The 19,137-nt window shown below is 43.9% G+C and overlaps 2 protein-coding genes across 4 annotated transcripts in view; one reads left to right on the top strand and one right to left on the bottom strand.

Annotated features, from left to right (window-relative positions):
• The window catches only part of LOC137292167 (receptor-type tyrosine-protein phosphatase epsilon-like), a 53,375-nt gene that overhangs the window by 4,749 nt on the left and 29,489 nt on the right, over nt 1–19,137 (bottom strand). For all 3 annotated transcript variants that reach the window (XM_067823720.1, XM_067823721.1, XM_067823722.1), the window contains exon 22: nt 119–254. In XM_067823720.1, the coding sequence (XP_067679821.1) occupies nt 119–254 (136 nt within the window). The remainder of the gene's footprint in view (nt 1–118; nt 255–19,137) is intronic.
• LOC137291053 (uncharacterized) lies at nt 11,558–14,560 on the top strand. Its single transcript, XM_067822332.1, has 2 exons — nt 11,558–13,537; nt 14,497–14,560. The coding sequence occupies exons 1-2, from the start codon at nt 12,411–12,413 to the stop codon at nt 14,558–14,560; spliced, it is 1,191 nt and encodes a 396-aa protein (XP_067678433.1). The 5' UTR covers nt 11,558–12,410.

Here is a 19,137-nt window from a genome sequence, read left to right as displayed (position 1 = left end):
TAATGTGCCATTGTTATGATTCCTATCTGGTATTCAAAGTGATACAATCGACACGATGTTTGTATAATCAGAAATACAATTACCATTTTCAGGTTATGAATGGTATTGGCGTCAGTACCTTGGTCTGAATCATGTTTCTTCTCTGACGTCTCATGTCACACGCGAACCTGAACACATCCACTTTGTGGTCACTCAGAGCCCTGTCCAAAAGGTAGTCCAGCGCAATGTAGGTTCCAGTGCGACCTATCCCAGCACTGAGGAAAATAATGAGCACAATCAGTATCGACCGACAAGATGAAAAACTGAGAAACAATTATACGAATGGATGATGACAGAATAACAGTGAAGACACCAGGTGTTAACGAAAATGGAAAGCATTTCTACTCCTATCGTTAGTACCAACCTATTTGCATACAAAATGTAAGACATTGTTTGTTGTCTGACGCCACATTGCGCTTCTCCTGTAATACTGGCTAGGGAGTTTTTTACACAGTAAATCTTGATCAAAGTTATAGGCCAGACAATACGGACAAGACAAGACGGACAAGATGGAGCATTTAAACTGAGGTGAATTAACACTGTATCACTGTTTCCTCAGCCTCTTCCATTCCACGGTTCATCAACTCCATTATTATGATGAATATCCCGGACATCCTCAGTGAAGAGAATGTCTGTACCAGCCCACGATATTTCTCAAGTATATACTTCGGCGGAATTGGAGCCCTACTGGAACTACGTAGTTAACAGTTCAAAACGTTTTTGTCATATAAAACCTGTTGGCATACCACAGAAAGTTTAAACTGCTTGAAGAGCTATCACAATTATGACGGTCCCGCTACAAGATAGAACTGTGGAGATTTTGATGTACGTCTCATATGTAATTCAACGACAGCTTTCCTGTGCATTTAACCCGTGAAGATCCGGGGTACAATTGGTCTGCAGCAAAGCAGACTTGTCATAAGACGGACTAACGTGATCGGGTGGTCAGACTCGCTGACTTGATTGGGACATGCCATCGTGTCCCATATGTGTACATTGATACTCATGTTATTGATCACCGGATTGTCTGGTCCAGACTCAATTATTTATAGACCACTGCCATATAGTGAGTGAGTGAGTTGAGTTTTACGCCACACTCAGCAATATTCCAGCTATATGGTGGCGGTCTGTAAATAATCGAGTCTGGACCAGACAATCCAGTGAGTAGTATAGGGAATGATAGTCCGAAAACACTTTTCAAAAACCCCTCTAAAAAGCCTCATTTACTAAATGAGGCTTTGGTGGGACCATTAGCTCTTGCTATTATTGCCCCTACTACAAAGCCACGCCATCACGTTTACCGTGACTTGGCAGGCGGTAACACTGTGCCGTACGGTACGATCAATAATTCTTCTCTTACAAATCCCCTACCCCACCCCTCAAGTAGTACAAGTTAGGTTCGTCGGCTTTCATATCCACTTTATCTATGTCGTAAGTTTTGACTGACCATATAGGATCGGTGGCTCGCTTACGGTTATGTTATATTTATATCAATGAAACAGTTTAATGTGAACCGCCTACGATCTCTTTGGTGTTCATAATAAAGGCTTGCTGGGCTTTTTGTATTCCCTGTGCTATGTACTTTTTTTTCTCGTCCTCGCTGATAGCAGACTTACGAGACTTGGATCGAATATCTTGTTTCATTCCGTTATATTTTTTGAGTTCAGAGAGGATTGAACTAAACTCCTCTTCTGAGATCTTACTATCAGAGAGTGCCGTGGAAATTCGCTCACTCACTGTGTTCAGCTTTGCTTCGGCCAGAACCCTGATCTCGTCGTGTTTCAATGCCTTACGATTAAGTCTGCGTGATACTAACTTAAGCGCCAACCCTACCAACCCTGTCACCCCAGCCGTTATTTCAATACCTAGCACTATAGGTGCAGCCACGATGGTGGTTAACAACCCAACACCTGCCGCCCCTAGTCCCATACTGGTTGCCATAAGGGTAGTGTCAGCCCCATCCACGATATTGAAAGCTCTATTATATTTTTTACATAGTGCTTTCCGCGTGTCACGGTCTTGTTCTAGTTGACGTTTTACATCACATAACTGCCTCAAACGGAACCCATCTACGGTTTCTAACGTCTTAGCTACTTCCTCTACGACTGGGTACAGACCCATCCTATAATATATATTTTGAAAGATATTTTAATTGGGGTTCAGTTAAAAATCTATCAATGTATTTGAAGCCTATAAGTTCTAGACTACTAGTCAGGGCAATAGGTGAGAGGCTAATAAAATATCCTATTCTAATAAAAACCCCACTGGGGTTTATTAAGTGGTTTATAGGACCCGTGGTATCCTGTTGTATAACAATACGACAATATTGGTTTCTTGTGTAACCCCAGCGTATTGACACCCCGGGTAAAATTTGGTGTACTATTGGGGGGTCTTCATCGAATGAATCCGTAAAGAAGACTTCTATGATGAGTGTGAAAGGGGGGGTTATTATTTCAGGATTACTAAATGTTAATTTATTTTCGAAGTAAGTTGATAACCCATTTTTGTCGTAACCATCAGATTGTCTGGGTCCTAATCCCCTCTCCGGAATGAAATCCCCGGGCCAGATACCGTTGTTCCTAATCTTAGTGATCCAATTATTTTCGTCTATTGTGATATAAGGTGAGGTGGGTGTTAAGTTGATCAGCCATTTAGGTTTTTTAAAATCTGGTAACGGCACCGGTCTGTACATGTTGTCTTTGAAGTGTAGGATGTAGAATTCATCTTCCTCACCAGGCTGATCGAATCCCTCTGTATCTCCCAGGTCGTTAAGTGTAGTGTTGGGATGATGATTAGTCATTATTATACTATTATGATATAATTTCCAACTGGTTTTCTGATAATAATTCAGGGGTTAACTTAATACCCATGAAGTGTATGTTGTCAGGCAGGAAGATATTGATTAGTGATATCTTGTTTTCTACGATCACGTTGACCCCCTGCAGACTGGTCTTGGAGTCGACACCCACCCGCACGTAAACGTTGCAAACTTGATACTGGTGTCGTTTCACCCACCCGAGTTTGATCCCCTTCACGATCTCGACATCATTCACCGATGGTTCCCCTAGGTAGACTTTGATGAACAGTGTTGAGTTTGCCGGTAGACTCTCTAGTATCTTGACCACGCCTTCGAATTCAGACACCAACTGCAATTTCACGTTTTGCATGGCCGGTTTACTCGATAGCATGTGGGCTGCTATAGTGTTGACTGGGCTGACGACTATACTACGTCTCTGAGTTGGGATGTAAGCCACGAGCAGGGTTCCATTGTTCACGACTTTGTTTAGGTGGTTGTCTTTGTTATCCGTGAACACGTAAGGGGAGACGAGTCTAATATTGAGAAACCATTTGTTATCGGGTAACAACACCCACTTGTCATCTTCGGTGAAGACGAGCATATATGGTTTGTTTTTGACGACGGTAGTGCTCTCAACATCGTCTAAGTCGAACAGTTTACCTCCGAATGATGGGTATATTCTCCAGTTGTCATCACCGGTGTTGACGAGGGCGTACTTAGTGTTGGCTGTTGCCCCTGTGGTATCTATCATATCACTTAGGGTTCCACCGGAGGAGACTTCAACGCGTTTGTAAATGTTGTTTTTCAGTTGCAAGGCGTACGTTTTACCATCTACTCCGGGAGCGTCGAAACCGCGTGTGTCTCCGAGGTCGGAGATCCCGATATTGACGCATTTTTTCACTCCGGGCCCTTGTGCGCTGGTCATGTTACGTGAAGCGTTAAGCTGAGGTATCCTATATTTACAGGATTATGATTTATATCTAACACCGATATTGTCAGTTCAGGTATGTTACCCTGGGTTAATCTCTTATACTGCCGTGGTGAAAATGACTCGGTTCTACCGTCGTTGAATTTCTCAGTTTTCACCGGCACTGCTCTCAGTATAGTGGAAGGGTGGCCTCCTTGAATGTTATACGTTGTGCTCACCTGACCGAGATGAATGTATAGCTCTCGGTACGGTACTAGTTCGGGTAACTTCGTGCCTGTGACGGTTGTTGTTGGTTTTATCTCGTCAGGAGACATACCGAGTATCCTCGCTAATGGTCGGCCGAGCCTCAAGGAGGTTCTTCCGTTGTTGATTAACACCACTGTGCCGTTTGAGTCGTTCATCTTGAGTTCGGCTCCCAGGGGTTTGAAGACCTCGTCGTTTAGAGAGCACACGCTGTAGTAGCCGTCAGTTATTTGACTGCGAGTTCCACTGACGAACAGCTTATTGTTGCTGATATTAATATTAGTCCATTGCGGGAGGTAGGTGATATCGCAGAGTGCGACTTCGAGTTGACCTGACGTGTTATCGATCGCGTGCGTCAGCTGAACGGCCTCACCGCTAGTTATTCCTGGAAGTGTTATGTACATATTATAATATATGAATTATAAATTATAATATGGATTTAGCACACTTGAAAATCGTGGTGAATGCAGATGGTACGGGGTTTAAAACAACCTTTATTGATATCTTTGAAAAGTATGTCGTGTCCGTTAATAACGCGCAGGCGGTGGTAAACTGGAATCAAAACCCAATGCAGTTTTGGCAGAACCAACTCAACTTTGCTGTGTGGTGTGCGACGACAGGGTCGGGTGTGACACCAGACTATGGTATAGACGAACTGAGTAAGGCGGTTGTTTTGTTTCATATTTATTATCAAACGAGACGAATATTGAAGGAAATAAGTGCTCCTCTTCCCCAAGATAAAGCGTGGAGTATGACGAATAACCCCTATGATAGACGCGCTTATGAACGTGTTTGTGGAGAGTTTGAGATTCCAACGAATAAAGACTTTCGCCTTCCTGGTGTGAACCATGGTCTCGGTATAGTTCTCGTGTACTTCTACAGGTCCGGAAAATATTATGCCGGTTCTAAAGATGGTTCATACAACCCAAACCGTCATACATTTACAGGCCCCACAACGAATGAAAAGATCCATGTCAGCTGTATAAAGCAAACCAGTCCTGATGCAGCCACAGCCTGGACTAAAATGATCTCAAAAACATCGAAAGGATTCACTCGTGCTGGTACAATACGCTTGAACGACTCGATTCGAACGTACGTGTGGGCGCTGTTGGGTGCGCAGTCGATGACGCGTTCTAACATCCTCGGTAAGGGAACTGCTTACGACGCTCAGACACAATTCGTTTCCAACGTTGATGATGCTATCAATTCACCAGTTGATCTCCCGAGGGCCATCGAACGCTACCAAAACGTGTTAGAATACGCCAGATCGAAAGTCAATTACGTGTTCGGCGTGGGGTTATACATGGCCCCGAGTGATATGCAACTGAGAATAAAAAAAGTGGTGGGTTATAACAACGAAATAGTCATAGCCACGAAGGATCAAAAGTTGGGTATCAACCCCGATATTAACACCCCACATATCCCACACACCCAACCACGTGAAACGGGTATAGTTGCGCCACCACCGGAGCCTAAAGTTCATGTGGAGGTACCCCCGGGGGGTGTGGGGGTTTCCACCACCTATCAGCAGCATATTGATAATAAAACAGCCTTAGTGGTTGGTGGGGTAACTTTGGGACTTATTTGGTTAAAGATTTCTTAGCCGCTACGTACACCAGACCCCCCACGGCGACGATGGCTGCCCACAGGTTTTGACTGAGCCACATGGCAGTTTTAGATAGAGCGCTCAACAACCACGAGACGATGCTACCCAGGATGCCGGGAAGGGCTTCGGCGGCTTTACCAGCCAGTTTAGCTAGGCCTTCCCCGAGTTTTTTAATCCAGTCTTCAACACCCCCACCACCACTTGGAGTTCCACCGCCGGCACTTGGGGGTGTGGGGGCACCCCCCACCAGTGACACCACCAGGGTTGATATGATGAAACCCAATGCAGTCAGAATGCTGGCGATGGTGATCCCTTGCTCCCGGAACAATATCCGAATCCTGTTGGCTAAAGTTGTATCTTCGTTCAGTATTCTATCGATTGTTTCCCGAATGCGACTGATCTGGGATCGAAGATGTTCACGATTCGAGGAAGCGGCTTCCAATCGTGTACGTCTCTCGTCTTCTAAATCGCGTAGTCGTTCATTGATACGATTCTTCATATCATCGTCGTCAGTTTCGGTGAGTTTGGTTTTTTCCCTAGCGATGTGCTCGTCGATTTCGTTCAGTTTCCCCATGTTGTTCACGAGTTCTCCACGCACGCGTTTCACGGCTTCGTCTAAGCCGTACAGTTCCCTTACCGGAAAGTCAAACCCCGGTAACGGTTTGTCCCAGTAGGTGCTCAACAGTTTTTCTATGCTGTCCGAGGCTTCTGTAGCACGCTCTGGCGTCATTTCATCTATAGTGGTGAGGTGGGATCTGGTAGCTTGCAGATCTTCTTTAACGGTCTTAGGTATTGCACCACCGTAATCAGGCATGTTTAGATGTTCAATGATAAATTTAGCACCACCATTGCGGCTTGCTAGAGTTGACAAGGCCAGTGGTTTTTTAGTGATCTTGTTAAAGAGGTCAACCCCTGGGGCAGACTTAAGACGTAGAACACCCTTTGTATCAACAAAAAAATTCTTATGATATATACCATTTGGTTCAACGTAGTTTTTATCACTTCTTAAACTTTCGTAATAATCATTTACCGTTGTTTCTAAAAGTTGTTGGCTCAATGGCAAACTAGTAAATGAGGTCTCCTGCTCATCAGATGCCTGGGCACTAGCGCCCCGCATATCATCCATAGGTATGTCTTCATCCATTAGTATTTAAATATATTTTATTTATATATAACAATGTACGGTAGAAAATTAGATCCTTTCAGAAAATTGAGAGAGCCATTAGGTGCCAGAGCCGTGCGACAGTCGGTGACCATCACCAACAATCCCAGCAAGATAGACCAGAATCAAACTCTGCTGGTTAGATTTCCAAACCTTGGTGAGAATGACCTCATTGTACCAGGCACTGTTCGACTGGCGTTCAATATCACGTTGACCTCCGACAACGACAAACGCGAGCTAGTGCGGAACGTGGGTCGAGCTATCATCAAGAAAACGACCGTCAAGATCAGCGGTAACGAGGTGCTGAGCATCGACGACAGCGACGTGTTTCACTGCTACAAGGATCTCTGGAAAAGCGAGAGAGAACGAGTCAATGATGTGTACCAGGGTATCAGCAAATCAACCCGGGCGCGCATAGGATACGTCTTCACGACAGACCAGCAAGACAAGCTATCGGACGGTGAAAAGGCCATCGCTCTAGCATACGGGAATCGATTCTGCGTGCCGCTCGACTTCGAGTTGCTCACGGGACACGCGCCGTTTTACCAGGCCGCGCTGGGTGATAGGCTCGAATACGAGCTCACGTTTAACGACTATAGCAAAGTAGTGCGTACGCCGAACGGTGATGAGGCCAGTTATGCCATAGACAACATCTCTCTTGAGTTCGACATGGTCACTAGCCCGGAGCTGGCCAGGCAGGTTCGAAGCCAGTACTCTGGGAAGATGGCTATCCTGTACGATCGCGTACTGAGGCATAGATCAGTCGTGCGAGATAAGAGCGACACTGTGTGGAATATCAACCTAAACGTGCCGGCGCGATCGATGAAAGGTATCCTGGTCGTCCCCGTGGAGTATTACGATCCATTCCGGAGGGACAGCGAGAAGTTTTTCAACCCCGAGATTGAAAAGGTGGAAGTGACCATCGAGGGCGTGCCCAACCAGCTGTTCAGTCATGGTATGAGACCACACCAGCAGTGGGATGAGATAAAAAAGCTACCAGTGGGGGATTACATAACAAAGGACCTGGACCTCGGCTCCGTGCAGATCGGTGAATACCTGACCACCAAGTACGCCCTATGGTTGGACATACGATCCACGGATGATGATAAACTGCACGGTAGCGGGCGCCGTATAGATAACGGCAGCGAAGGGATAACCATCCAGATTACTAAGAAGGCTCAACCCGCTGGTAAGTTGAAATTATATCTGTACGTTATTATGGACGCGCAACTTAATATAGACAATGGGAGATTCGTGCAAGCCATCTACTAGTGGGGGGTATCCCCCCACACCCCCCAACAATAAACTGCCCCACCTCCCCACTGACCCACACTGCGCTATCATATGCGGGCAGACTGGCTGTGGGAAGACCGTTTTCGTCTTGGATATGTTGGAGGGTTACTACAAGGATGTGTTCGATAACATCGTTATCATGTGCCCTACTCTGAGCATGAATAAAACGTACGCGCGACCTTGGGTGATGACGGACCCGGACGTACACAAAATCGACCCTGGAACACGCCTGCAGGACTGGTTGAAAGCTCTTCACGAGAAATTTAAAGGGGAACCGACGCTGTTCATACTGGACGACTGCAGCGCTAATCGCGAGATAACAAAAAAGAGAGACATGCTATCGTACCTGGCCTTCTCCGGCCGGCATGCAAATCACAGCGTCTGGGTGCTAACGCAGAAGTTCAACTCGGTGTTGAAAGATCTCAGGGAGCAGACGCGATGGGTGGCCTTATTTCACTGCAAGGACAGGGATTCGTTCGAGGAGTGTTTGAGAGAGAACGATGTGATGAGTAAATTAGAACGGGAACGGGTGAAGAAACAGCTCGCTGAAACTAAACACGCTAAGCTCGTTCTAAAGACAGACCAACCAGTAGCATATATAGTTTGCTAAGCAAAGCTAAGCTAAAGCTAAGCAAAGCTAAGCAAAGCTAAGCAAAGCTAAGCAAAAGCTATGATATTTGAAGTATTTGTCGTGTGCAACTTAACTTTCATTTCTCTGTGTTTTGTCTGCATCGGGTATTATATAGTTAAAACTAAATCTTACTTGTTATATTATAAGATGGAGTGTGAGGAATTGCTCGAACAATTGTCTGTGGAGGGTTCCCCAACTGGGGATTCCCCCAAGCGAGAGAAACTGGTGGCGTTGGCTGTTGGCGGCAAAGCCAAACATTACTTTGGAGACTACACTCCAGATAAAATCAACAAAATGTCAGCCGAAGAAATCGATAAGCTGTACGCTAGATACGAGTCCCGGCTCGGAGCAGAAATGACAAAGACAATAGGATCGGCTATGACCCAGATATACACCGGTATTGTATCACAATTCCTTCCCATTCCACCAGAGCGCCGACTTTACCTGTGGGAGGACCTAGATAAAGACCCTTTTATCGAACACGCCGTGAGCTCTATCAGCTGCGGGCTGTACCACAAATATGGTATGTTGTTGGCTCCAGTGACGGCGGCGATTATCACGGCAAAACATTGTCAATTTGAGAGAAAGAATAATAATAATAGTATAGATGGATGCTGCACAGGAGGAGACCCCAGTGGTGGTACCCCCCACAGTAACCAGACAGAAGAATCCTAAGAGAGTAGCTGCCGGTAAAAAACGGTGGTGTAACCAACATAAAGTGACTAACCCAACCCGACTGTTGTTGGCTGTAGGCGTAACTGCTGCCGTGGTTATAACATGGTTATACACCTCCCACAGTGAGCCACAACCCAACAGTGAGGTAACCCACAACAGTGGGGGTATGGGGGTATCCCCCATGGTTGACCCGCATATCATGTTATAATTTTAATATTTTATATCATATACATAATGTCTGAGGGGAAAACGTTCGTCAACGACGCATACCACGCCACAGTGGTAGCCAGTCTAGCAGTAGGGTACGCTCGGTTGACTAAAATGGTGCTTAAACAACCAACTATCAAGCTAGATTTCAACCTGCAGGATATGGGTATGCTCATAATGAACCTTGGTATGGCGATGGCCACAAAAGACATCCTAGTAAAACAAGGAATAATACCTGATAATATAATGAAATAAATATAGGGATGGCCACGATAGCTATGATGGTTGGTGGGGCGTTAGTGAATGCCCTGGCATTTTCCGGGAGTAATTTCCTCTTCTCGAAACTACGAGATGATCACGCGGCTGAAATACAGGAAGAAAGGAAGCGACACGATCTCGCTACTGAGAAATTACAAAGAGCACAGGCTGAGTACGCTAAAAAACGCCTCCAGAGGATCGATTTTATTAACGAACAACTCACGCGTGAAAACCATGCCGTTCAAACATTCAACGATGTCGATGAAGCAATGAAAGAATACTATCTACTAACTGGTAAACAATTGGAACCGCTCAATAAACCCACACTCGCTCAGTACTACACACCATCCAAGGGACAAATGAATCGTGAACTGGGCTTCATAGTGTTGGGTATAGCAGCTACTGCGTTGGTTGCTAAGCAATTAAACTAAAATACCTATATAAGTAAACATGAGACCCGCTCCATACCGATGCGAATATATACTTATGGGGAAGACCGAGGCCTGTGGTAGGAAATGCAGGAATCAGGGGTTCTGTTGTTTCCATATGGGAAGTCCTAACTACACGTGTTCTGTGTGTGGTATCGGGGTTAAAGGACACTACTGTTTATGTAAAGCTCACGGAGCGAACGTAGTCAGACATCAACTCATATACGAGAATAAAAAAGGCTACATAAAAGAACGTAGGCGACTACTCAAGATAGACTCCAATTAGAGATTATACACACCTACGTATAGCTATGTCTGTGGAAAACATATTCAAATATGAACTGGCCTTATGGGGAAGCTTCAGATTTAAGATAATAGTGGACGTGGTATGGATTAAAGAGGGTGTTAAGTATACTCACCCCTTCGAATGGGAGCGGGATATCGCGTCTCAATACCATATAGAACGTTTTTCGAGTATAAGTGAATACAAGGAATACTATACCCAAGGCGAGTACTGGATTGAAACAGCCACACTATATATTTTACCAGGTACGTGGGACGATTTGACAGAATGTCTAGAATTGTACCCGGCCACCAGAAAATATTTTTTAAGAGTTACCTCCCCTTTACTGTCGACCAATTAGACATTGATTCTCTTAGGTGTAAACACTATGGCTACTGTGCGCGAGCTCAAGCGGGCCGCAAAGCAGAGAGGTGTTATCGGGTATTCTAGAATGCGGAAGCCAGCATTGTTGAGATTACTAGGTTTAGAAATCCCTCCTACAGTAAAACAGTTAAAAGCTCAAGCGAAACAACTTGGATACACGGGTTATTCAAAACTGGGGAAAGCCGGGTTAACCGCATTGTTATCACATGCCCCAGTAGCACGTCCAACTGTAAAACAACTGAAAGCCGAGGCACACGATTTGGGTTTAGGCGGGTATTCCCGTATGAGGAAACCACAGCTTTTAGAATTATTACGACAGAATAGAGCTATTGACCTACAGTTCGTGCGCACTGAGCACGCCGTAGGCAATTATTTGAGAGGTTGGCGCATGCACATTGATAGAAACATAGACATTACAGATATTAAGCCTCTGATAGCTGATAAGGTCAACCAGGAACTAAATAATCTAGGAAGTATCAAGTTTCAGATCACAGTGAAAATGTCGCTCGATAAGCAGGTTGGGAGTACCACTGAGTATGTTCAACCTTACTTCCGAGGCAAACAAGAGGTCGTCACACATGCAGAGACCATTGACGCATCAATCGATAATGTTATAAGGTGAAAATTGCAATCGTATACAAGAAACGATTTATACATCTATCACTGAGATTTGCGGTTAGTTCGGCATAACACCAATGCTATTACTATTGGGTAATATATTAAGGGATGGAAAAGGGAAATAAATGTCGAACAACTGAACAGAACAGATTCGTCAAGTAGCAATTAAATCTGAGTCACTGATTAGAATTAAGGGAGATTTCCAATCACGAGGTACGACATGAGACCAGGGAATGATGTAACTTCTAACGAATCAGAGAGATGGTAGATGGTCATGTGACAAGGGTGGAGCAGGCTCGAACACCTTAAAAAGATACCGCAGCACTAAAAAGGTGCGAGGTGCGGTGCGGGTTGAAGAGACAGCAGAACGTTCACATCCCGAGAGCTTGCCCTACCCTGTCCAGGCCAAGATCAATGGTTATGAAGAGAGGGATCGAGTAAACCGATGTGAGTATAGAAACTTGTGTTGAGTTATTCATTGTATGCCTCAGTGCCAGTACACGAATGATATGCGCTAGTTAGGAATCCCGGTCGTCAGACCAGTTATTCCTAGATGTAGCCCCGGACAGACCAAGCGAGTATGCCACCAGAGCTGGCAGCACCCCCAATAAGGCAGAACGGTCGTCGTAACGGGTAACTGGTAAGAGGGTTTACTAACACCCAAATTCCAGTTACGACATGGTGGAGATTGCGGGTTTTGTCTTGAACAAAATGTTTAAGACGTTCTCCTGCATTTGTTTACACAAGACCGTTCATACCTTTTCATTCGCTCGTACTGACGTTTGACGGCTGTAAATTTTTTTTTTTCGCCGTTTGAATATGGTATCTGCAGTATTTTTCCACCCCTCTTGACTTGTAATGTCTCAACCAAATGATTCTGACTTATCAACGTCCTATGACAGTACGATCTTTCATCCCATCACTTCCAATATCTTTACTAATCCGGCCCGCCTAGGTTTAATACAGCCACCGTTACGATCTTCCACCCCCCAGGATCCCCAGAATTTGCCTCCATCTGACGCTTCGGGCTCAGTTCCACCTGTTCTTCGAAACTTTCCTCATTCTCTTTCTCAGGACTCCCTCTCATCCCTTTCTCAGGAGGATTTAGAATCTTCAAGTTCCTCTACACATTTGGCAGATGTAGATATACTTGTAAGTTCCAATTCTGAATTCACGATGGGCGATTCCACTTTAATGCCAGAACATTTTACAGGTAAAGATAGTTCTCATGCTGAGGAATGGCTTGATCGTTTTCTCCATTTTGCTAATTTCAAACAATGGAATCACGCTCAGAAAATACAGGTTTTCCCACTCTTTTTAAAGGATTCGGCATACTTGTGGTATAAAGACGTGCTGCAGACATCAGACAATGAATTCATTCTGTTTGACGACGTCCAAAAGTTGTTTAAGGACAAATATGTCCACCCAACCGATCGATGGTCTCTGCTCGAAAAGTTTGGATCACGTAAATTATTACCAACTGAAACCATAGATGTGTATTTGGCAGAATTAACAGAGACAGCTAGTCTGTTAGGTAAGACAGAAACGGACATACTGGACGCATTTGTTAGGGGACTGGATGATAGTACACGGCAACACGTGCTAATGAAACAGCCTAAAACTCTCAATGACGCTGTTTCATTTGCGCGGCTTGCTCGATCGATATTACCTCAGGTAAAACAGGACCAGGGAGTGAGCACGGCAATCGATACTCTGAGAGAACAGATTGCTGCTCTATCGGCGAAATTGACCCCGTCGCCACGGGTCAATACTTTTCAGTACCAACAGGACAGGCGCTCCAAATCTGCCAGCCCACCCAACAGGTATCCATTAGGACCGCCCCAGCCACCACACCCTCAGTTTTGGCAACAGTCATCTCCAGAGCCATACTATCAACGGAGACAACAGCCCCTTCCCCAAAGAAACAACTTCAGACAGGGACGCAACATGGCCCGGAACCAGCAATGCTATCGATGCGGAGATGAGTATGTTTTTTCTCATGCTGATAAGTGTCCGGCGCGAAATGCGAAATGTCATTTTTGTCAGAAAGTGGGACATTTTCATCAGGTATGCAGGGCTAGGAGTCGATCAAACACTATCCAACGTCAATAGCAATTACAGTCTCGATCACGTAGGCAGTTTCCCCGTTCGGAAAGGCAAAGTTTCTCAACTTCGAAATTGAAGTCGCCACATCCTTCTGCCCCATCTTTCAATGAACGCCCATCTCCTTTTTTCCAAGTAACATCAAAGGTTGATAACAGGCATAGGATACATGTTATATTAGGAGACCAACTGATTTCTTCTATAGTGGATTCTGGTGCTGCTATTAGTGTCATAACCTTAGATGCATTCAATGCGTCAGGTTTAACAAACAAAATTTCTGTTCAACAGTCAGATGTTATATCACTTCAAGGAATAGGTTCTACTGTAGTCCCGGTCATAGGACAAGTTCTACTTCCCATCACAATTGGTAGTTTTCAAACAGAACACTGTTTTCAGGTTGTTACAACGTTAGCGTCGCCTATGTTCTTAGGTTTAGACTTTTTGACCCAACAAGCTGCAATTCTGAATTATCAATCTTTCACATTGACCCTTCAAAATGGGTTAACAGTAGTTCCGGTTTGGTCACATAATAGTGAGCCCCTTCCTATTCTGGACCATCCCAAAGAATCTGAACAGATACCGGTTCGTTCATTGACGGCTGTCACCATTCCCCCTCAATCTGAAATTATTTTTCCAGTTTATGTGAGTGGATTCCCGTCTGATCATGTAGGCATATGTGAACCTAACCCTCTCTTAGCAGAAACACATCAGGTCTTAGGAGCTCGTTGCGTTGTTTCCGCAACTCCTGGAAAATCTGTGTACCAAATAATCAATACTAATGCTTATGCTATAGAGATCCCCAAAGGTCATGAAGTAGCTCATTTTACCATTGTCCCGTCAGAGGAAATTGCGCCTATGCAGTCATCTGCCTCACACAAGGAGGAACCGCCCCTTTCGCAATCTGAAATTGATGCAAGGTTACGTGATTTGAATATTGATTTTTCGGCATCCCCTCTGTCCCAGGAACAACAGGTTAGGCTTGGTCAACTGTTAGCCAAGTATCGGGATTGCTTTGCTATTAATCTCTCGGAGATAGGTTTGAATGATTCTGTACAACATAACATTGATACAGCAGATGCCCCACCGGTGAGACAACGGTTTTACCGTACTAATCCTGCAATGCGTGCAGAGATAGATCGTCAGGTTAAGGAATTAGTAGACTTAGGCATTTGTGAACCAGACCATACTAGCCCCTGGGCCTCTCCTGTTGTTATGGTACCTAAAAAACAGCCCAAAGGTTCCCCTCCATCTTGGCGACTAGCGGTAGACTACAGAGTTGTAAATTCACTCTGTCGGCCAGTAGTGTTTCCAATGCCCAGACTAGAAGATGTTCTTGATGTCCTAGGTACATCCCATGCCCAGTTTTACACAACTATTGATTTGGCATCAGGGTATTGGCAGATAGCTTTAAATGAGGACAGTAAGCCTAAAAGTGCCTTTGTTACAGCTAGTGGCACCTACCATTTCAATCGTATGGCCTTTGGCCTGGCCTCTGCACCAGCCACTTTTCAAAGATTGATCAATGACGTTTTCCGCAATCTCAATTGGCGTAAAACAATGTGTTATTTGGATGATGTATTGTGCTTTTCCCGAGATTTTGACACCCATTTGAAAGATCTAGAGGAGGTTTTCTTGTGCTTGCGCAAAGCAAATTTAAAAGCGAAGCCATCCAAGTGCCAGTTTGCGAAATCATCTGTTGCATATTTAGGCCATATTTTTTCACAAAATGGCGTACAAGTTGACCCAGAGAAAACTAGCGTGATAGCAAATTTCAAGACCCCCAAAACACCCAAGGAAGTCAAAAGTTTCCTCGGTATAGTAGGATTTTATCGCCGTTTTATTCAGGGCTTTTCAAAAATAGCTGCTCCTCTGCACACCCTGTTACAAAAGGACAAACCATTTGTATGGACCGACGCCCAGGAAAACGCCTTTCAAACCCTTAAGTCGGCTTTACTCAAACCACCAATCCTAGCGTTTCCGGATTTTGACAAATCATTCATTCTGTATACTGATGCTAGTGATGAGGCTTTAGGCTATTTATTAGGTCAGAAAGAGGGAAATGGCAAGGATGTAGTCATTGCTTACAGTGGTCGTGCTTTATCTAAAGCGGAGAAAAACTATGGAATAACAGAAAAAGAATGTTTGGCAGTCGTGTCGGGAATTAAACATTTCCAGGTATATCTGACACACGCTCCATTTACGGTTGTGACAGATCACAGGGCTTTACAATATTTGAACGACAATAAGGACCGCTCAGCTAGGTTGAGCCGTTGGTCACTTTTGTTGAGTGATTTCACTTTCACCGTTCAGTATCGACCAGGCAAGAAGTTAGGTAATGCGGATTTTTTATCCCGTTTGCCGCATCCAGAATGCCCACCTGACTCAGATGACCCACTTTCTGATATTCCCTATCTATTTGCCACCGACGTGAATCGTGTAGGCAACGCTGCCTCTCCCTCGCCGGACAGCGATAGCGATCATTCAGTTATCACTACACATGAGGATTCATCAGACTTGTATGACAAAGACATTAGCAATAATCCTCTTAGTGTAATTCCAGAGTTTCAGGGAGATTATTCAATAGCACAAAGACAATATGATGACCCTGAGCTCAAACCATTGATTGACTGCATTAGGTCTCATGCATTTACCAAGGATGACAAGACTACTCGTGCACTGTTGTTACAAAGTCAGGATTATGTCATTGATGATAATATACTATATCATTTGTATGCGCCGCCTGGACCCGGCCATAGAAAAGACAGAATTATTCGTCAGTTAGTGATTCCTAAATCTTTGATAAACAGTGTTCTCCAATCATATCATGATAGTTTGTTAGCAGGACATGTTGGTATTGATAGGACATTCAATGCTATTAGACAGAAATACTACTGGTCCCACATGTTGGATGACATAAAGCAATACATTATGTCATGTACGGCCTGTCAAGTCAATAAACGTGATTTTCACAAGAAACCTGCTCCATTACAACCCCTACCTGTCCCAGGTAAATTATTTGATCGGGTACAAGCTGATTTCTTGGGACCATTATCGACTACGAAAGCAGGACACCGGTACATCTTTTTATTGACTTGTGCATTTTCGCGATGGAGTGTAGCCATCCCTCTTTCAACACTGGAAGCGGCAGAGGTGGCTCAGACATTCTACTCCAAGTATATTTGTGTTTATGGAATCCCAAGAGTGCTATTAACTGATAATGGTACTTCATTCACCAGTAAGCTGTTTACTGCAGTGTGTTCAATATTAGGGATCGAAGCTTTGAAAACCAGTAGTTACCATCAGCAGACTAATGGAGCTTGTGAGAGACTGAACTCATTCATTATGCAAACGCTCCGTATGTTTATCAATGATAATCAAGACAATTGGGATGATCTCCTCCCTAGTGTTATGTTTGCGTATAACACTAGCCCAGCAACACAGAGTACTGGATTTTCCCCATATTTCCTCCTGTTTGGTCAAGAATGTTCAGTGCCCATTGATGTTGAATTACAGGCAAGTGAACCTCTTCCACAAACAATTAAACAAAGACTTGATGCTATTTTACATCATGTGGAGGTTACTAGACAATTGGCACGCACCAATTTACAACAAGCACATGAGAAAGCTAAGTGTTATTATGACAGGAATACTTCAAACCCTATTTTTCAGCTGGGAGACAAAGTGTGGCTCCACGCAACCGCGCGTGTTGTGGGTAAATGTCGAAAGTTAGGACAGATTTTTCATGGACCTTTTTACATTGCTGATGAATTGCCCCACTTTACGTACAAACTGCGTCGTTGTGATGACCATAGATTACTTAAAGTGCCTGTCCACGCGAACCGCTTGAGAAAATTTGTCAATCCTAAGGAGAGATTAACTAACGTCATTCCTCGTACGCAAACTGACATGCCCCTTAATCAGTCTCAGCTTGATGCGTCTGAGTCGGACACAGACGTGACGAACACCGCGTCACAGCAACAGTCAGCAAAACAGACACAAGATTCTACTTTTGATTTACACGATGATGATGTCTTCATTGTTAAACGAATCTTGGCTCACAAACTGGTTAATGGTGAGAAATACTACAAAATCCACTGGGAAAATTTCTCGGTGCAAGAAGCAACATGGGAACCTGAATCCAATATCCCACAAAGCTTAATTCGCGACTACATGATTCATAAATCATTGCGGAAAAAGAAGAAGCGCAAGCATTAGCGTGTGCAATACAGTTTCGCAGCGCCTACAGTTTGTTTGATTTATTAATATATTTTGTTCCTTTTTCAGTTTGCCACAGCAATATCAAGTTGGAGAGGGCCCCTCTAATATTGATTTTTGCATGTGTTTTATTGCAGGAAAATACCTAGTTGATGCTATATACATGGAGCACAGCTCATATCGATACATGCTATAGATCATTCATTCATTATAATGTTACATATGTCATTGTCCCAAGGTAACAAGACAACAGAAATGTTTCCATATATTGATGTATGTATTGTCTTGTCAAATGTCTTGTTGTGCACATTCAGAGTACTTGGACTACATACAGTCACATGTTGGTTGATGATGAAAAATATATTCCTGTACACGGATTATGATTAATGACCAAACGTTGTTAAGGTTTGGGTCACGTCGCATACTACTACTTGATGAATACATTCCCGAGTTACTGACCACAAACGTGTAGGTCAAGTTACATATATTCCTACTATTTGTCCGTGAACGATTATAAATCGCGTTGTCCAGAAGAGACGTTGTACATATTCGCGGACTATTACAAAGCAATTCGCTATGTGCGTATACAGGTGCAAAAAGCAATGAACTACGCTATACAGAGCTCTGACGATAGTGCGTTGCGCGACGATTCAGTATACTGACAAATCCGATGATATTCCGTGCGAACTACGGTGAAATCGATGTTTTCAATGAAAAACGGTGCAGTACGTTGATATGCACTGAAATTACGAGAAACGCGTTGATATTCAATGAAATACGATGAAATACTCTGTCGCTCAATGAAAGACGGTGATGAACACAGAGTTACAGTTACACGACTCGAGAGAAGTCAAGAAAAATCTGTGTTCAATGATTCTATTATGCTTACATACATATATTCTGTGATGAAGAAATATTTGCATGAAACAAAATGTTGTTGAATGTTGTTTGTTCGCATGCATCTTGGTGGGACACTACTGTTACTTCTGTGTGACGATTATTAACATTTTAAATACTGTAACATTAGATTTACTATTCCTGTACTTTCACTGTGACTATTTTTCCAATCCATGGAATTTCCTAATAATACTATTAATAACATATATCATTTTCTTTTACATTTCTGTTTATGATTCATGGTTGACTTTCTTTCTGGCGCTTGTCAGCATCCAACACCAAGTTGCTTCTGTTCATACAGAACTTCGACTGCCATGGGGAGTCGTATTCGATCATACGTCGCGTATTGACATTGCCCAAAATAAATGGG

The sequence above is a fragment of the Haliotis asinina genome, chromosome 7 (assembly GCF_037392515.1).
Source record: "Haliotis asinina isolate JCU_RB_2024 chromosome 7, JCU_Hal_asi_v2, whole genome shotgun sequence".
NCBI lineage: Eukaryota > Metazoa > Mollusca > Gastropoda > Lepetellida > Haliotidae > Haliotis > Haliotis asinina.
The sequence above is the reverse complement of the archived record's forward strand: the minus strand, read 5'-3'. Positions and strand labels throughout refer to the sequence as shown.